This window comes from Capra hircus, chromosome 11 (genome assembly GCF_001704415.2).
Source record: "Capra hircus breed San Clemente chromosome 11, ASM170441v1, whole genome shotgun sequence".
Classification (NCBI taxonomy): domain Eukaryota; kingdom Metazoa; phylum Chordata; class Mammalia; order Artiodactyla; family Bovidae; genus Capra; species Capra hircus.
This window is the reverse complement of record NC_030818.1, coordinates 70,365,628-70,379,482: the sequence shown is the minus strand read 5'-3', so window position 1 is coordinate 70,379,482 and position 13,855 is coordinate 70,365,628. Positions and strand designations below refer to the sequence as shown.

General features: G+C 53.7%; 1 protein-coding gene across 1 annotated transcript in view; it reads right to left on the bottom strand.

Moving 5' to 3' along the window:
• Window positions 1–13,855, bottom strand: part of ALK (anaplastic lymphoma receptor tyrosine kinase) — a 728,920-nt gene that overhangs the window by 29,586 nt on the left and 685,479 nt on the right. Inside the window, exons 14-21 of the mRNA XM_018055482.1 lie at window positions 10,138–10,269; window positions 9,228–9,372; window positions 6,467–6,649; window positions 5,169–5,267; window positions 4,534–4,686; window positions 2,985–3,089; window positions 837–1,023; window positions 106–196 (exon numbers count right to left, since the gene is read on the bottom strand). Of these exons, the coding sequence (XP_017910971.1) occupies window positions 106–196; window positions 837–1,023; window positions 2,985–3,089; window positions 4,534–4,686; window positions 5,169–5,267; window positions 6,467–6,649; window positions 9,228–9,372; window positions 10,138–10,269 (1,095 nt within the window). The remainder of the gene's footprint in view (window positions 1–105; window positions 197–836; window positions 1,024–2,984; window positions 3,090–4,533; window positions 4,687–5,168; window positions 5,268–6,466; window positions 6,650–9,227; window positions 9,373–10,137; window positions 10,270–13,855) is intronic.

The window sequence follows — 13,855 nt, the reverse complement described above, 5'->3', positions numbered from 1 at the left end:
AATGAGGAGGAGGCTGTGAGCCACAGAGGTCAGAGGCTGTCGGCAGAGGGCTGTGCTTGCAGAGATCCCAGCCAAGGTCAGGCCCACGAGGAAGCCCCCTCTTACCTTTACAGCCACTTGCAGGGGGCTGGGGTCATTGGGCATTCCAGACACCTGACCTTCATACACCTCCCCAAACGCACCGTGGCCTAGACCCCTGTGCAGAGGAGAAGGTGTGATGAGGCAGGGGCACACTTAGTGGCCACTCACAGGAGGCAGGGAGTCACGCACACCCTCAGGAGTAAGGCCCTCAGTGTGGCTTTGCCCCGCAATCCCCAGCCTCTATCGCTCTATGGGCAAGAAACATTCCAAGCCAGGCTTGATGACGGCTGATATTCCTTCCGTGAACACTCACTGAGTCTCTAATATTTGCCCGGGTCCTAGAGGTGACTAAGACATGGATCTGGTGGGAGAGGACTGATGGCTGGCAGACACCTCCTGGAGAGCGCTCAGAGAATGATAGACATGTGCAAAGGGTTCTCTGGGAGCTGGGAGGGGGAGGGGAGCAATGCTTGGGGGAGGCATTTGGGTGGTTTTGAGGAGCACCCCATTTCTCCCATCTAGTCCTCCTCTCATTGTTCCAACCCCGTAAGTTAAATAATTAAATAATCAGACCCCCAAATGGCCCTGGACATTAAACCTTCTCCCCCTGGGAGGGCCGGGGGTGTTCCGAGGGGTGGCTCTGCTGGCCTCTTGTTGTCAGAGGAATCTGTGGTCCAGGGATGACATCCGGCCACCAAGAACACTCCCTTCTCTGCCTCCCTCCACCCCCAACTGCCCCAGCAGATGGCACTCACCGGATGAGGGTGATGCTTTTCCGTGGCACCTCCTTCAGGTCACTGATGGAGGAGGTCTTGCCAGCAAAACAGTAGTTGGGATTGTAGTCGGTCATGATGGTGGAGGTACGGAGCTTGCTCAGCTTGTACTCCGGGCTCTGCAGCTCCATCTGCATGGCTTGCAGCTCTTGGTGCTTCCGGCGGTACACTGTAGACAGATGCCGGTCCATACAAGGTGGCCTGGGCCAGGCCACCTCCTCCAGGAAGCCTTCCTTAATCTCTAGCTCTTCCGCTGGGGTCTAAATCTTTTTCCATCACTCTTAGTCATACTAACAAAATGGTTATAGATGTGAAAGTATACCTTTCATTGAAAGATTAAAGCAAATATAAAACTTAAAATCATATGAATGGAAAGATTTATTGTATCATGCAGGGGCAGAGGCACATTAGTTTGGGTCCTCTGAGAAGCAGACCCAGGACAGGATTAGAAATGCAAGGATTTCGTTCAGAGAAATGCCTATGAGAGATGATCCAGGGGGAATCCAGGAAGGCTGGGAAGCCACTAGACTGTTTTGACTCCATGTGAAGGACAGGGTGAGGGAAGGTTGAGCAAAGACCCTAGATGGCCATTCAGTCTAAAAAGGTTCCAGCAAGGCTATTGGGAAGTTCTGGAGTCAAAGTGGGCTGTCAGAGGAGTCCCAAGTCTCCAGGAGGGGCCTTGCCTTAGTAGCTCTGCTCTGCCCAGGTGCTGCATGAGGCAATTATAGCAATAGACTTGAGAGTACAGCTGGGGCTCTTGGTCACCTGTGTTTCCTACAGATGAAGAACCACCAAGCCACATAGCTGCAGACAACTGCAGAGTGGAAGGTCTCTAAACTGGCTCTAAGCTGGTGCCCGAGGACCTGAGTTCTAATTCTGCCTTTGTTACCTACAAGCTGTGACCCTGACAAGTGACATGTGACCTCTTTGGAGCTCAGTCTCTTTCTCTGTAAGTAGGGACAGTAACACCTGCCCTGTTCCCTAAACCTCCACTCACCATCCCCTGGGATTGTGATAATGAAATGAATTCACCAAAACAGAATAGTTTCAGAGGAATTCCCTGGCTGTCCAGTGGTTGGGACTCAGTGGTCTCACTGCTGGGCCTGAGTTCAATCTCTGGTCAGGGAACTTAGATCCCACATGCCGAGTAATGTGGTCAAAAGAAATGGTTTTGGAAAGTTCTAAAGAGCTCCCCAATACAAGCGACCACTATCACTGTTATTACTATATGTGAGAACATTCTGTATATAAGTCAAACTCCATGGGAGGTGATTCACAGGGTGGATTCTGCTTTTAAAGCTCGGCCCCACCACTTTCGGGCCAGGGCAAGTGAGTCAACTTCTGTGTGCTCAGTTCCTCCTCTATGAAACATGCCAACTGTGATCACAGGGTTCTTTGAGGGTTTAGTGAACTAAAATGTGTTACTCGCTCAGCATGTGGTGAGTGTGCAACAAGATAGCTCCTGTCGGCCTGCTCTTTGCAGGATGGCGTCATGGGAATCATAAAGGTCCACTGAGAACAGGGAATCCCTGTCCACCCCCAGACTCCCCCAGCCCCATGGGGCTGGCCTCAGAGTGCTGCCTGGAGCCTTTCCTTTCCTTTCCTTCTGCCTCCCCTCAAGTCTCTGCCCACCTGCCCCGGGCATTTCCAGCACCTGGGCCCTCTGTGATGTGCAGATCAGTGCCCCATGGCTCACAGGCCTAATGGGAAATACTGAGAAACCAGCTCTGCATTCTCTGTGGAGAGGGGAATGGTGGGCTGGAGGTGTGAACCCGACTAGAAGAGTCCACTGAAGCCCATGTCTGATGAGAGCTACACTGAGGTCTGGAGGAGGCTGGGGGTGGGGGGCGGTGGTAAGCTTTAGCCATGGTGTTCTCCTCTGAGAAGACCCCTCCCTGAGCAGCCAGCAGGCTCTACACGGGGCTGAGGTTCAGAATCGGGGCTCCTAGGAGCCAGGAGTGTGCTGGAGACAGAAGGAGAGGGGCTTCTGCTTTGGCTTGGGCTGCCCTCATTACCGCCGCCCAGAATGACCCTTCAGCCTGAGATGGCACAGCCTGAGATGCCGTTCTGTTCTGCCAGATCTTCCTTCCCTGCCCTGCTCTGGAAGTGCTGGGGCTCTGGGACACTCACCGATCATGATGCCGGAGAAAGCCAGGACGAGGGCGGCTACCAGGGCAGAGGTCACGACAGACAGAATCAGCGAGAGTGGCAGGTGGGGCTCTGGGGTGGGCGACACTGGAAGACAGTCCCCACGGGGCGCGAATGACCACATTGATTCTCCTCTGAGCTGCCCCCACGTCAGAAAGACCCTTCCCAGCCCCGGACCCACAGACCGGCAGCCTTCTTGGAGGATGAGGGCAGTTTCATCCTGGTTTTACAACTTCTAACAGCTTTTGTGGAGAGGCACTATGTAACAGGGATAAATATCACAGTCTTGACACTGACCTGAAACATCAGCTGCGCATGACAGGATGAGGATGGAAAGTGAGCCGACAGGGGCTGTAGAAGCGGTTCAGGCGCCGTGTGTGCGTGTGAAGTCGCTTTAGTCGTGTCTGACTCTGTGCGACCCTATGGACTGTAGCCCACCAGGCTCCTCTGTCCACGGAATTCTCCAGGCAGGAGTCCTGGAGTGGGTTGCCATGCCCTCCTCCAGGGGATCTTCCTGACCCAGGGATCGAACCCACATCTCTTATGTCTCCTGCACTGGCAGGTGGGTTCTTGACCACCAGCGCCGCCTGGGAAGCCCCTCAGGTGCCTTAGTGAGTGAGTGAAGTCGCTCAGCCGTGCTGACTCTTTGAGACCCTATGGACTGTATAGCCTACTAGGCTCCTCCATCCATGGGATTCTCCAGGCAAGAATACTGGATTGGGTTGCCATTTCCTTCTCCAGGGGATCTTCGTGATCCAGGGGTCGAACCCGGGTCTCCCACATTGCAGGCAGACGCTTACCCTCTGAGCCACCAGGGAAGCCATCAGGGGCCTTAGGTGACTACAAACTCAGTTTGACCCAAAGATAGAGTATGCCTGTCAGTTAGACTCGAGGCTGAATTGATGCTCTATCCACGAGAGCACTGGGCCCAGCGCGTGGGAGGGAGAGCTGGGTGCGTGATGGTACTGACCACACCAGGCACTGAGCCTGGTCCTGGACACGGCATTTCAAAAGGGACGTGGACAACGGCAACAACAGGATGGGAAAGAGATATAGACTCATGTCCCATAGACTGGATGGAAATAAACGGGCTATTTAATCTGGAGGAGACTTGAGGAGGAGGAAGGCAGCATGCTCTTCAGACGCCGTAAAGGGCCACTATAAGCAGGAAGCTGAGGGGTGGAAGTCGGGAGGAGAATGGGTCTGGCTCCGTAACCCCCCAACAGGAGACCCTGTGTCTTAGGAGTACTGAGGTCCTTGGTGCTGGGGTGTCTGGTGGAGATGAGCTGGCCCCTTGGTGGGGATGTGGGGGTCACATCCTGAGCTAGTGGTGGGACCAGGCGACTTATGACTCCTTCCCAAGCCATGACCCACCTTTCGCACACAGGTCTCTTTGCCTGTCATCCGAGCACCCATGCTGGGGGCAGACGGCAGTGTCAGGAAGTTTACAAAGCTGCGTCTGAGGTGTCCCAGAGCCATGGAAACTAGCTGTGGCTCAAGCTCTGTGCCCGCCCACCGCCCAGCCCCTTACCAATGCAGGAGACGCCGTCCTCAGCCAGCACGGTCCCGTGGTCACAGAAGCAGATGATTTTGTGGCTCTCAGGGTCCATGTGGCACTCGTCTACCTCGCAGTGGCTGCAGTTTAGGTAATGCTTAATGTTCACTTCCCCGTGGCCCTCCATCACTGGTGACAAGGAGGAAGGGTCAGCCTCAGGTGGAGGCCACCCTGCACCCCACCCCTGGGCTCTGTGCTTCATCTCCAGCTGCCGGTCCCTCTTCCTACATCCCACTGCCACTGGAAGCACCGCCTGTGCAGGTGGGTCCCTGATGCAGCTGGTGAGCAAAACTCAGAGGACCTGTAGGCAGGCGGGAGGGTCCACACTAAGGACCCTTAGATTGGCTGCCACAGGCACAGGGCCCATTACTGTTGCATTCACCTAGGGCTGACCTGCCTGGAGTCAGTTTTTTGTGAACGAATCAGATCACGCATTCTGATTTCCAGAAAACGTGGTGAGGCGACCACTAGGAAGACTTGCCTGCAAGGGACCCACGATCACACCTGTGAGTCCTGGACTCACTGAGTAGCCCTGGGGTTTCAGCTGGGAGGGAGGGAGCACTGGGAGAGAGCCCAGGGAAGCAGGCTCTGCTACTTGGCAGAGGGGGTACCTTTTAAAGCCGGGGTGTACAGGATGCCCAGCGGATTGATGAAGGAAACCCCGTCCTCCCCGTCCATCTCGGGGTCATTGTTTGAGGCTGCATTGCCACCTGTGGCAAACCAGAGAAGAGTTTAACGCAGAGAGGTGGGTGCCTGAGTCTGGATACACGTGCGCATCAGCGGGGTGAGCAGCGGGGTCGGGGAGGGGCCTTGAGGGCGGGGCGGTGGGAGGGAAGGGAGCTCATGGCACACAGGATGCAGCTGGGGCTCGGTTCAGTAGCTGCTGGGTGTGCGGGCCACTGTCTCCTCCAGGGCCACGGTCTCCTCTGCTGCTCTGCTGGGCTCTCCCAGGAAGCAGTCCATGTGATCAAGAGTCAGAAAAGTTCTAGTCTCCCCAGGCTGGGTTGGCCCCTTGGCCCCTCTGCCTGGGGGTGGCTCTCCTGTCCCATCCGGTGAGGGTTGGGGCAGGGGGATGGGCCCCTGTGCCTTCAGGCTCCTGTCCCTCCTTTCAGCAGGGCTTGGGTTATCTTTGGGCTCCCCGCCTTGGGCTCCTCCCACCCGCCCAGGGCTCGGAAAAGAAGAGCATCTGGTTAACACAAGCATCTTACACACAGCCTTAAAGCAAAACACAGACAGCACATCACAGCACGTGCATGCATTGTGTCCTAATCTGGGGGGCGCTGGAGCCATCATCTCCCAGCCTCTCAGCTTCAGAAGGCTCTTTTGCTCTGCTCCGAAGCCCAGAGGAGAGCCAGGGCCAGGGGCCAGCTGCGTGCTGAAGTGCTGGGCTGGGATTGCCCACGGCTGCTCTCAGGAGTAGCCCCCATCAGCATGGGGAATAGTGCCCCTTCTGGAAGCTGGTGGGCTGGGGTAGGGAAGGGCGAGTAGGGAGTCCCTGAGGCCAGAAAGTGCAAACCAGGCCCTTGGGGAGCTGGCTTGGCAAGGACTGTGGCCAGGCCATCCAAAGGGAGGAGTCTGGCCTCCAGGGTTCTCATGCATCCTTGGGGGTGGCTCAGAGAGGAGTCTGGGAAGCCAAGGCCCCTTTATCAGCAGCTTTGGGGGAGATCAAGAGTCACTGGGATCTTGATGCTGTCCTGCCGAAACCTCGAGGCAGGATGCTGGCTCGGGAGCCAGCACCCTACCTCTGGCTCGTTTGGTGGGCTGGGAGGAAGGCGTGCATGGTCACATCACAGTCCACACATGGGGTGGGCCGGGGGCGGGCAGGCGAGGGCTGGGGAGAGGACAGGGGAGGGAGGTGCCTAGGACTAAGAGGGGAGGGAGTGACACCTTGAACACGAATCATCTTTACCTATATATCCTCCGCCTCCTCCACCGGAGGAGCACCCCCCTCCACCCCCTCCGAAACCCCCTCTTGTCTCCCACCCCCACTTCTTCATGGCCTGGGGGCAGGAATGTCCTCCGGTGGCACCTTCCAGCAAAGATTTTCCAGACCAGAGCAAGGAAGTGTTATCACTCCAGCCACCTCCACCACCTGTAGGCAGAGACAGAGAAACGCCTAAGAGAGGATTCCGGCTGGTTCAGGCGGCTGCTGGGTCTGGCAACGAATGCAGGGCTTGGTGTCTTCCTGGGTGCTTGTCCCTATCCAGCACCCAGGGGGTTTGTCTTCAGTGGGGCCTGGGGCCTTCAGAGTCCGCGGCTAAAAAACCAGGCATCTGCCCTTTGCTGGAGGGAGACCTGCTCTGGCCACAGCTGTGCATGTCCAGATGGAAGTGGGCCATGTACCCCTGCTTCCTGTCAGGCCTCTGGCTCAAAAGCCCAGACTGTGCTCATTAAGGGTTGGGGGTGGTGGGGGGAAGCAGGCGGCATGGCGACTAAATCTGTTCCTCTGCCTTCCCTCTGGGCCTGCCAACTCTTGAAGCTCCTGGCTTTCATATCGTTAACTACTTCTCATCCCAACAAGAACAAGGACCAACTGTCAATATCCCACCAAGATCGCAGAATTGAAATTCCTAGCAGCAATCCTGGATTAGGCACCAGATAACCCAAAGGGATATAACTGTTTACTAGGCAAGATCTTCCCTGGTCTGAGCCTTGGTTTCCTCACCTGTAACTTGGAGATAAGGAGACTCACATTATGGGGTGGACGTTAGGATCAAAGGAGAAAGGGAGTGTGTGAGATGTTTTATAAACCACCAAGGGGAGGGATCATTGGGCATCTGTGAGACACACACACATGCAGAAGGCCTCACACCCCGAAGCCCAGGCAGGGTCTTGCCAGCGGCATCTAAGTTGCTCTATGGTCAAGAGCAAAGAGGGCTGGAGGCAGAGGCGGTGATGCTCTGGCTACAAGGGCAGCAGCTGGAGCTGTGCTTCTCTACGCCTGGGCCTGCTCTGAACTCTTGCAAAGGGTCTGTACAGAGCTAGCTTCATTGCAACTTTATCTTAAGGCCATAGGCAGACAGCAATACATCTCTCCCGAAGTCCTTGAAACTCCAGGATCCCCACTTTGTCTCCCCCTATTGTTTCATATGACACTTCATGAGGCAGTCTACTCCCAGAGACTCCAAAACCCTTTATGCTCCAGCAGAAGGTCGGGGGCGGGAACCTAGAGAAACAACAGTGCCTGCGTCTGCTGGGACCGTAAGGGTTAATCTGCCTGGACACGTCTCAGTTCTTCCGGAGAACTCCTGGCCAAGGTTCTTCTGAACCCAGAGTGGGCAGCAGAGGGACGTGTAGGTGGGGGGAAGCTGCAGACAGGGCTGACTCTGGTGCTAGCAAGAGGGAGACGGGTTTCAGGAAATTAGGTCAAGGTCACGAATAAGCTTGTGTCTAGAACAGGGAAAACCAGAGCCCTGGGCAAGTCATGGGGACCATCTGCCAGTTCTGGAAGTGGCAGGACTTCAAGAATCTGGCCTCCCTCTGCCAGCCGGAGAGTGGGTGTGGGCCTGTCAAGGCTGTTGTCCAAGTCACGTGGTGGAGGGAAGGCCCCCTCAGCTTCATTAGCGGGAAGCAGGCTCTGGTTGGCTACATGGGGCCATGAACTTAATAAATAAATTGGGATGAGATGGGCCTGAAACCAAGCCTGCCCCCGTTCCCCTGCCCCCAGCACCCTACCCTTGCATTCTGCACATCCCAGCCTTCAAGCAAATGTGTGGAAAAGAAAACAATGGTTGTGAAAGTAAAAACACATCAACAACAACGTTTTAAAAAATGGATTAAGTATGAAACTATTTGGTCATCCTGAGGGGAAAAAACCCCTACAACGTTCAATGAGCTTCTTGACACTTCTGTAAAATGAAAGTAATATGTTTGGAAAACCCTACAGGACTGTTTTGAAAAGAACATGCATGATAGATGTGGAAATGTTTCGTAATTTATTAAATGCTGACTGACATAAGGGGTGCTGTATATATCACTGGGGTAATTCCTCGCTGTGGATACAACGACTATTTCTCCTTCCTCTTTCTCTAGCCATCTCTCAGTTGAAGAGAAAGTTTGAGTATTTATTTTAATTAAGCTCAAATCTCTAAATGCCTTAAAAAATCCTCCCTCGGTCTGAGTGTAGAGAAAAGACCACACAAAGATGGATGGTTGACTTCAGAGGAATCAGGGAATTCACATCTCCTTCAGAGTCTGTCCCCCATCTCTGTGTGACTGGCTCTCACTAAGCAGGCAGACAGCCCTACCATGGACAGAGATTTTCTTTCCATGTGAGAAGTGTGTGAGCTGGCAGCCCAGGGCCTGGAAGTACAAACAAACCACAGGGACCTGGGAGGCCGACCCCGCTCAGATTTCTTCCATCTGCTCACATCTAGTTGCATTTGATAAATCCCAGGGAGGGCTGGGTTGGCAGTCAGAACGCTGCCTCCTGCCTCATTTTGTCAATGACCTTCTGCAAGTCCAAACCCCATACCAGCAAGGTGGCCTCTGGATCCCCAAGGTGTGACCTGTCTTTCCTTTTTTGATGCCAGTACCAATATCCAGAGCTCCCAGCATCTCAAGGCACCATGACTAAGATGCCCACAGGTGTGTGATGGTGCCCAGTCAAGGTGAAGCTCACACAGTCCTCGGGGACCATTCTGGGAGAGGCTGGGCTTGCAGAGATTTACCTGCAGCTCCAGAATTGCCGTTCAGCCCTAGGACTGAGGAGTTATTCTCCAGCCTCTCTGGGTGGAACGTGTCTGTCTTGGCCCCATAGGCCCTGCCACCACCACCGGCCGCAATGATCAGAGGCACTGGCACGCCATCTTTCATCTGCCAGGGGAGAGACATTCAGAGACTGAGAAGCTGAGCAGGGCTCCCACCCCGGAGACCTCTGAGCCATTTAAATGCTTAAACATGTCTGAGTGTCTGCTGGGCAGTGGGTGACATCTTGGTGGTCCGAGGGCTCCCATCTCATGTTACAAGAGCCCATGAGCTCTTCTGCCCCCTCCAACCCCCAGCTCCTGTATCAGTCCGAGTTCGTAAATGAAGCAAAAGCATCAGGAGATATAAATGTCTATGAACACTGGGAGGCAAGGATCAGTCTTTGGGGCTGTTTATACCGCCCCTTTCCTGAAGCGCTTCTCGAGCCTCAGAGATCTGAGAGCTGGTGCTCAGGGCAGGTCTCTCTTCTCTCCTTCCTCTGCATGCAGGGCTCTCTGCTTTGACCCCACAACTTCAAGATTAAGCCCTCAGAACCGCTGGCCCTGCAGGAGGACCCAACAGGAAATCTTTGTCTATCTTCGATGTATCAGAAAAGTCCACCTGAGGACACAGGAGGGCACAGTAGGTCCCTCTGGGGCTCTGAAGCAGGATGTTGAAGGCCTGCCTAGTGAAACCGGGCAGGGACATCAGCATGAGAAGGGCCTGCCCTTTCCTGGACAGACAGGGAACCTTATATCCCTATGGGTCTCCGCTTCCTCGACTTTAAATGGAGCTAAGAGCACCCAAGGTGCGTGGTTCCTTGGTCTGTCCTGAGGACGCAAAGCCAGGACGCAGAGAAGGCCCCTGCCCTGGGGAACAGCGCACAGACCTCACCTTAAACACGTAGGTGGCTCCTCCCCCTCCTCCGCCCCCTCCTGCCCACTCGTGCACGCTTTTGTTCACGCGGATTTCCTCTTCTATCACGTTGTTTTCTCCAATGCAGACTTTCTGGATTAATCGGTTTGCCTGGAGAAACAAAAACATCTCAGGTTTGTGCCCAAGGTCCTCCGCCTCCCAGCAGACAGACCTTCTATGCTAAAAGATACGGTCTGACCATCTCTCAGATGGCTTATGGTTGAGTTGAGGAGACAAAAAATACACATGGATAGCTGTCACTCTGGAAAATATTGGAGAAGGATCACAGGGACCTCTTAGACAGAAAATGAATGGGAAGTTGAGGAGGCAGAGTAAGGCTTTGTTGCTGGACTGCTGAGCATGGAGGACTGCCTGGGGTAGGTGGCATTCAGTTGGGCCTTGCAGGATGCGGAGCTTTTTAAACACTGAGAATGAGGGAAAGTTATGACATTGCAGGGGAGGAGATCAGCAGGAACTCAGAGGGAAGGTGCTAAGTGGGGGTATTTGGGGGAAAAGTGTAAGGAGTTTCTTCAGCTCAGAAAAGTCCATCTTAGGACAGAGAGGTGATCCAGGACGACTTGTTAGGACCCTGTGGATTCTGAAGAGGGGACGACAAAGGCCCCAGGAGCTAAGACAGGGCGGGAGGGGGTCCAAATGGGAGTGGGTAGAGGAGACTAAACCAAACAGTCAGATCGTGGCCAGAGGCCTCGGACACAGAGAGGGGCTGCACTTCATTCTCTAAGCAGCGGGAAGCCGTTGAGGTTTCTTGAGAAGCTGCAGTTTGAAGCATCATGTAAAGAGGAAAAAAAAAAAAAGTGGATAGCCAGACTTGGATTTTATTCCACCTGATGCAGGCCTAAGCATCTGGGAGTCTATGGGGACATGCTGGAAATTCCTGTGACCCAGAATCCTGTAATCCCTGAACAAAGAGGGCAGGGTTTCAAGAAGAGCCATTATCCTTGTAGGTCACAACGGCTGAGATGAACTCACCACACATCGGTCTGACCTCAGGGGAAAACGAATTTTCTTTCACTTAATAGAAAAAAGGCCAATAAAACATCAAATTTTCATCAAATGTGGCTGGGTAACCAGCCAGTGGACATGGCAATTCATCTCGAGCCACTCCTTATGCTAAAGCACTCAGGGGTGCCGGGAATGAGTACTAGAGAAATTTCCAGATAAATAGCTGAGATGCAATTTGTTTTATGGCATTTTGGATTTAATGATGGAAATAATTTGATATTTTCTAGAGTGGATTTAGTGTGGTTGAAAGGCTGTGATTTGCTATTGTAGATAGCTGACATTTCTCTTATGTACGTGCAATGCTGGTCAGGGCCGGCGTGAGGCCAGAGTGGCATGGAGTCTGCTGGAAGGAAACCCTGCTAACTGCCACCTGGGAGAGGCCCTGAGATGCTGGGGGCATTCCCTGTGGGCAGAGCCAGGGACAGGGGATGGAAATGTGTGCTGCCAGCCGGGCAGAGCAGAGCAGAGTTCAGGGTCCAGTCTAGCTTCCTGACTGGAGATTTGCTGGCCCCTGCCTGGATCTGCCTCCTCCGTAAATTGGGGAGCTGCCCAGGGTGCTAAGAAGGTCTGTCCCTCTGCCCCGCTCCTTTTCCTCCTGTCCTCTGTCCGGCAGCAGTGGGGGCCCCCACTCCCTGGGAGGCCCTCTTCTCCTGAGCAGAACCTGCGGATGGCTGGAGATCGCCGGAAGAAGCAACTGGGCCAAAGGATGGCCTTTTGGTTTCCTAGAGCCCGGACTCATGGCCATGCCTCACTGCCCTGGGTCAGGTGTCCCCTTGATTTGAGTCTCAGTCTGCAGCTTGCTGGGCCCACAGCAGCATTTGGATGAGATCACTTTTTCATGATTTGCTTTCTTTTTCTGACTTCCACGAGGTCCTGAATACATTTGAAAGACTTGGGAGCTGGGTGAGTGTGGGCTTACCCTTCACAATTTTTGCCTTGAGAGTGATGGGAGTGGTGGGAACTGACTTTTAGACCAATGGTCTTGCTGTCCTGGAGATGTTTGGAAATGTCTGGGGGCATTTTTGATTGTAATTTCTGATGGGTGATACTGGCCAGGGATGCTGCTAAACAGGGTGTAGAGGCCAGCGATGCTGCTAAACAACCTGCAGGGCACAGGACCGGGACTGAGGAATGTGTGTGTGGGATGGGAGGCGGGGTTCCAGCAGCTGGAGCCCAATCCAGGCTCTGGTTGGCCAGGCACACAGGAAGAATTCTGCTGGCACACAGCACCAGCAGAATTGCCAAACCTGCAGTTTAATTCTTACGGTCCACTTCATTCTCTAGAAGATCCTCTCTACACACCATTTTTCAGCCTAGGGAGGACCAGAGATTGAGGTGGTGCTTGTGAAAGGTTTTCTCCCTTACTCAAATAGGCCCCTGCAGGGAGCAGAGGTCTGGAGCTACTGGGAAGACAAATTCCTTTCCCCATGCCCATGCTATGCCCAGCCTGATCAGCAGAGGGGGCTGCCCCCTGTCGCTGGCTTCTCTGAAACTTGCCCTGCACATCCTCAAAGTCTAAGAGCAAGCAGATTGATAAATGGGGCTTCCCTGGTGGCTCAGACAGTGAAGAATCTGCCTGTAATGCAGGAGACCTGGGTTCGATCCCTGGATCAGGAAGGTCCCCTGGAGAAGGGAATGGCAAACCTCTCTAGTATTCTTGTCTGGAGAATTCCATGACAGACCATGGGGTCGCAAAGAGTCAGACGCGTCTGAGTGACTAACACTTTCAGATTGATTAATAAAATTATAAAATGCAGCAATTCAGAGGAACAAGTAGATTACAATTGAATTAAAAAAGAAGGAAAAAGTCTTGTGAAAAGACATAACTGATTACGATCCAATCAAGTAAAAGTCCCTTGCAGAAGTCAATGCAATCTTTTTGCTTAGATGAAAGAATTACATTAGCACTCAATAAATTCCTGTGAAAATTACAGCAGCTTGTAATTTAATGACTTAATATATTATATCAGGTTGGAAGTCTTGATTATAGCTGCTAAATAAAAGGGTCCAGGCCTTTCTCAGGCACGAGGCTGCACCTGTGAAGCTTACTCCTGCTGCTTCGTGTGGGGTTGGGGGTGGGACGCCGTACTTTACCCCTGGCTCCCAGCCTGACACCCGATTCTTAGGAGCCCTGAGGTTATTCTGTGGAATGGAATGCGTCACCTTTGTTACCACTTCGGTCTTCCAAATTTGCTCTTGAATAAATTTCTGGAGAAGGAGCCCTGTGTCCTGGGTCCCAGAAGCTGGATCCCTGCCCCGGCCTCACCCGGTGCAGAAGTTCACCATCAGATGAGGGTGTGGCCTGCCCAGTGTGGAGACTTGCCCTATGGAGTGCTGAGTTCCCCTGTGGAACAGCCGGCACTGAGGGTTCTTGCCGCCCCCAGCACAGGCGAGAGGCAGGGCTGCAGCTTTGTTAGTCCCCACTGTCTCCCCCTGCTGGCCACCTTGGATCACTACTGGCTTTCTTAAGTGCTGCCCTTGGAGCGCTCTGTGTTTGACAGCTGGATACCCCAGTGGGATCAGACACCAGAAGGAAGGGCTGTCTCCGGCTGGAGAGGATGACAGTCTAGCTTGTTGGGTGGTGTGCTATAAGAGGAAAAGGGAGAAAGGGGGTGAAAACTGAAGCCGCAGCACATTCGGGGCATCAGAAACAGGAGGCAGAGTCTCTGTGAGC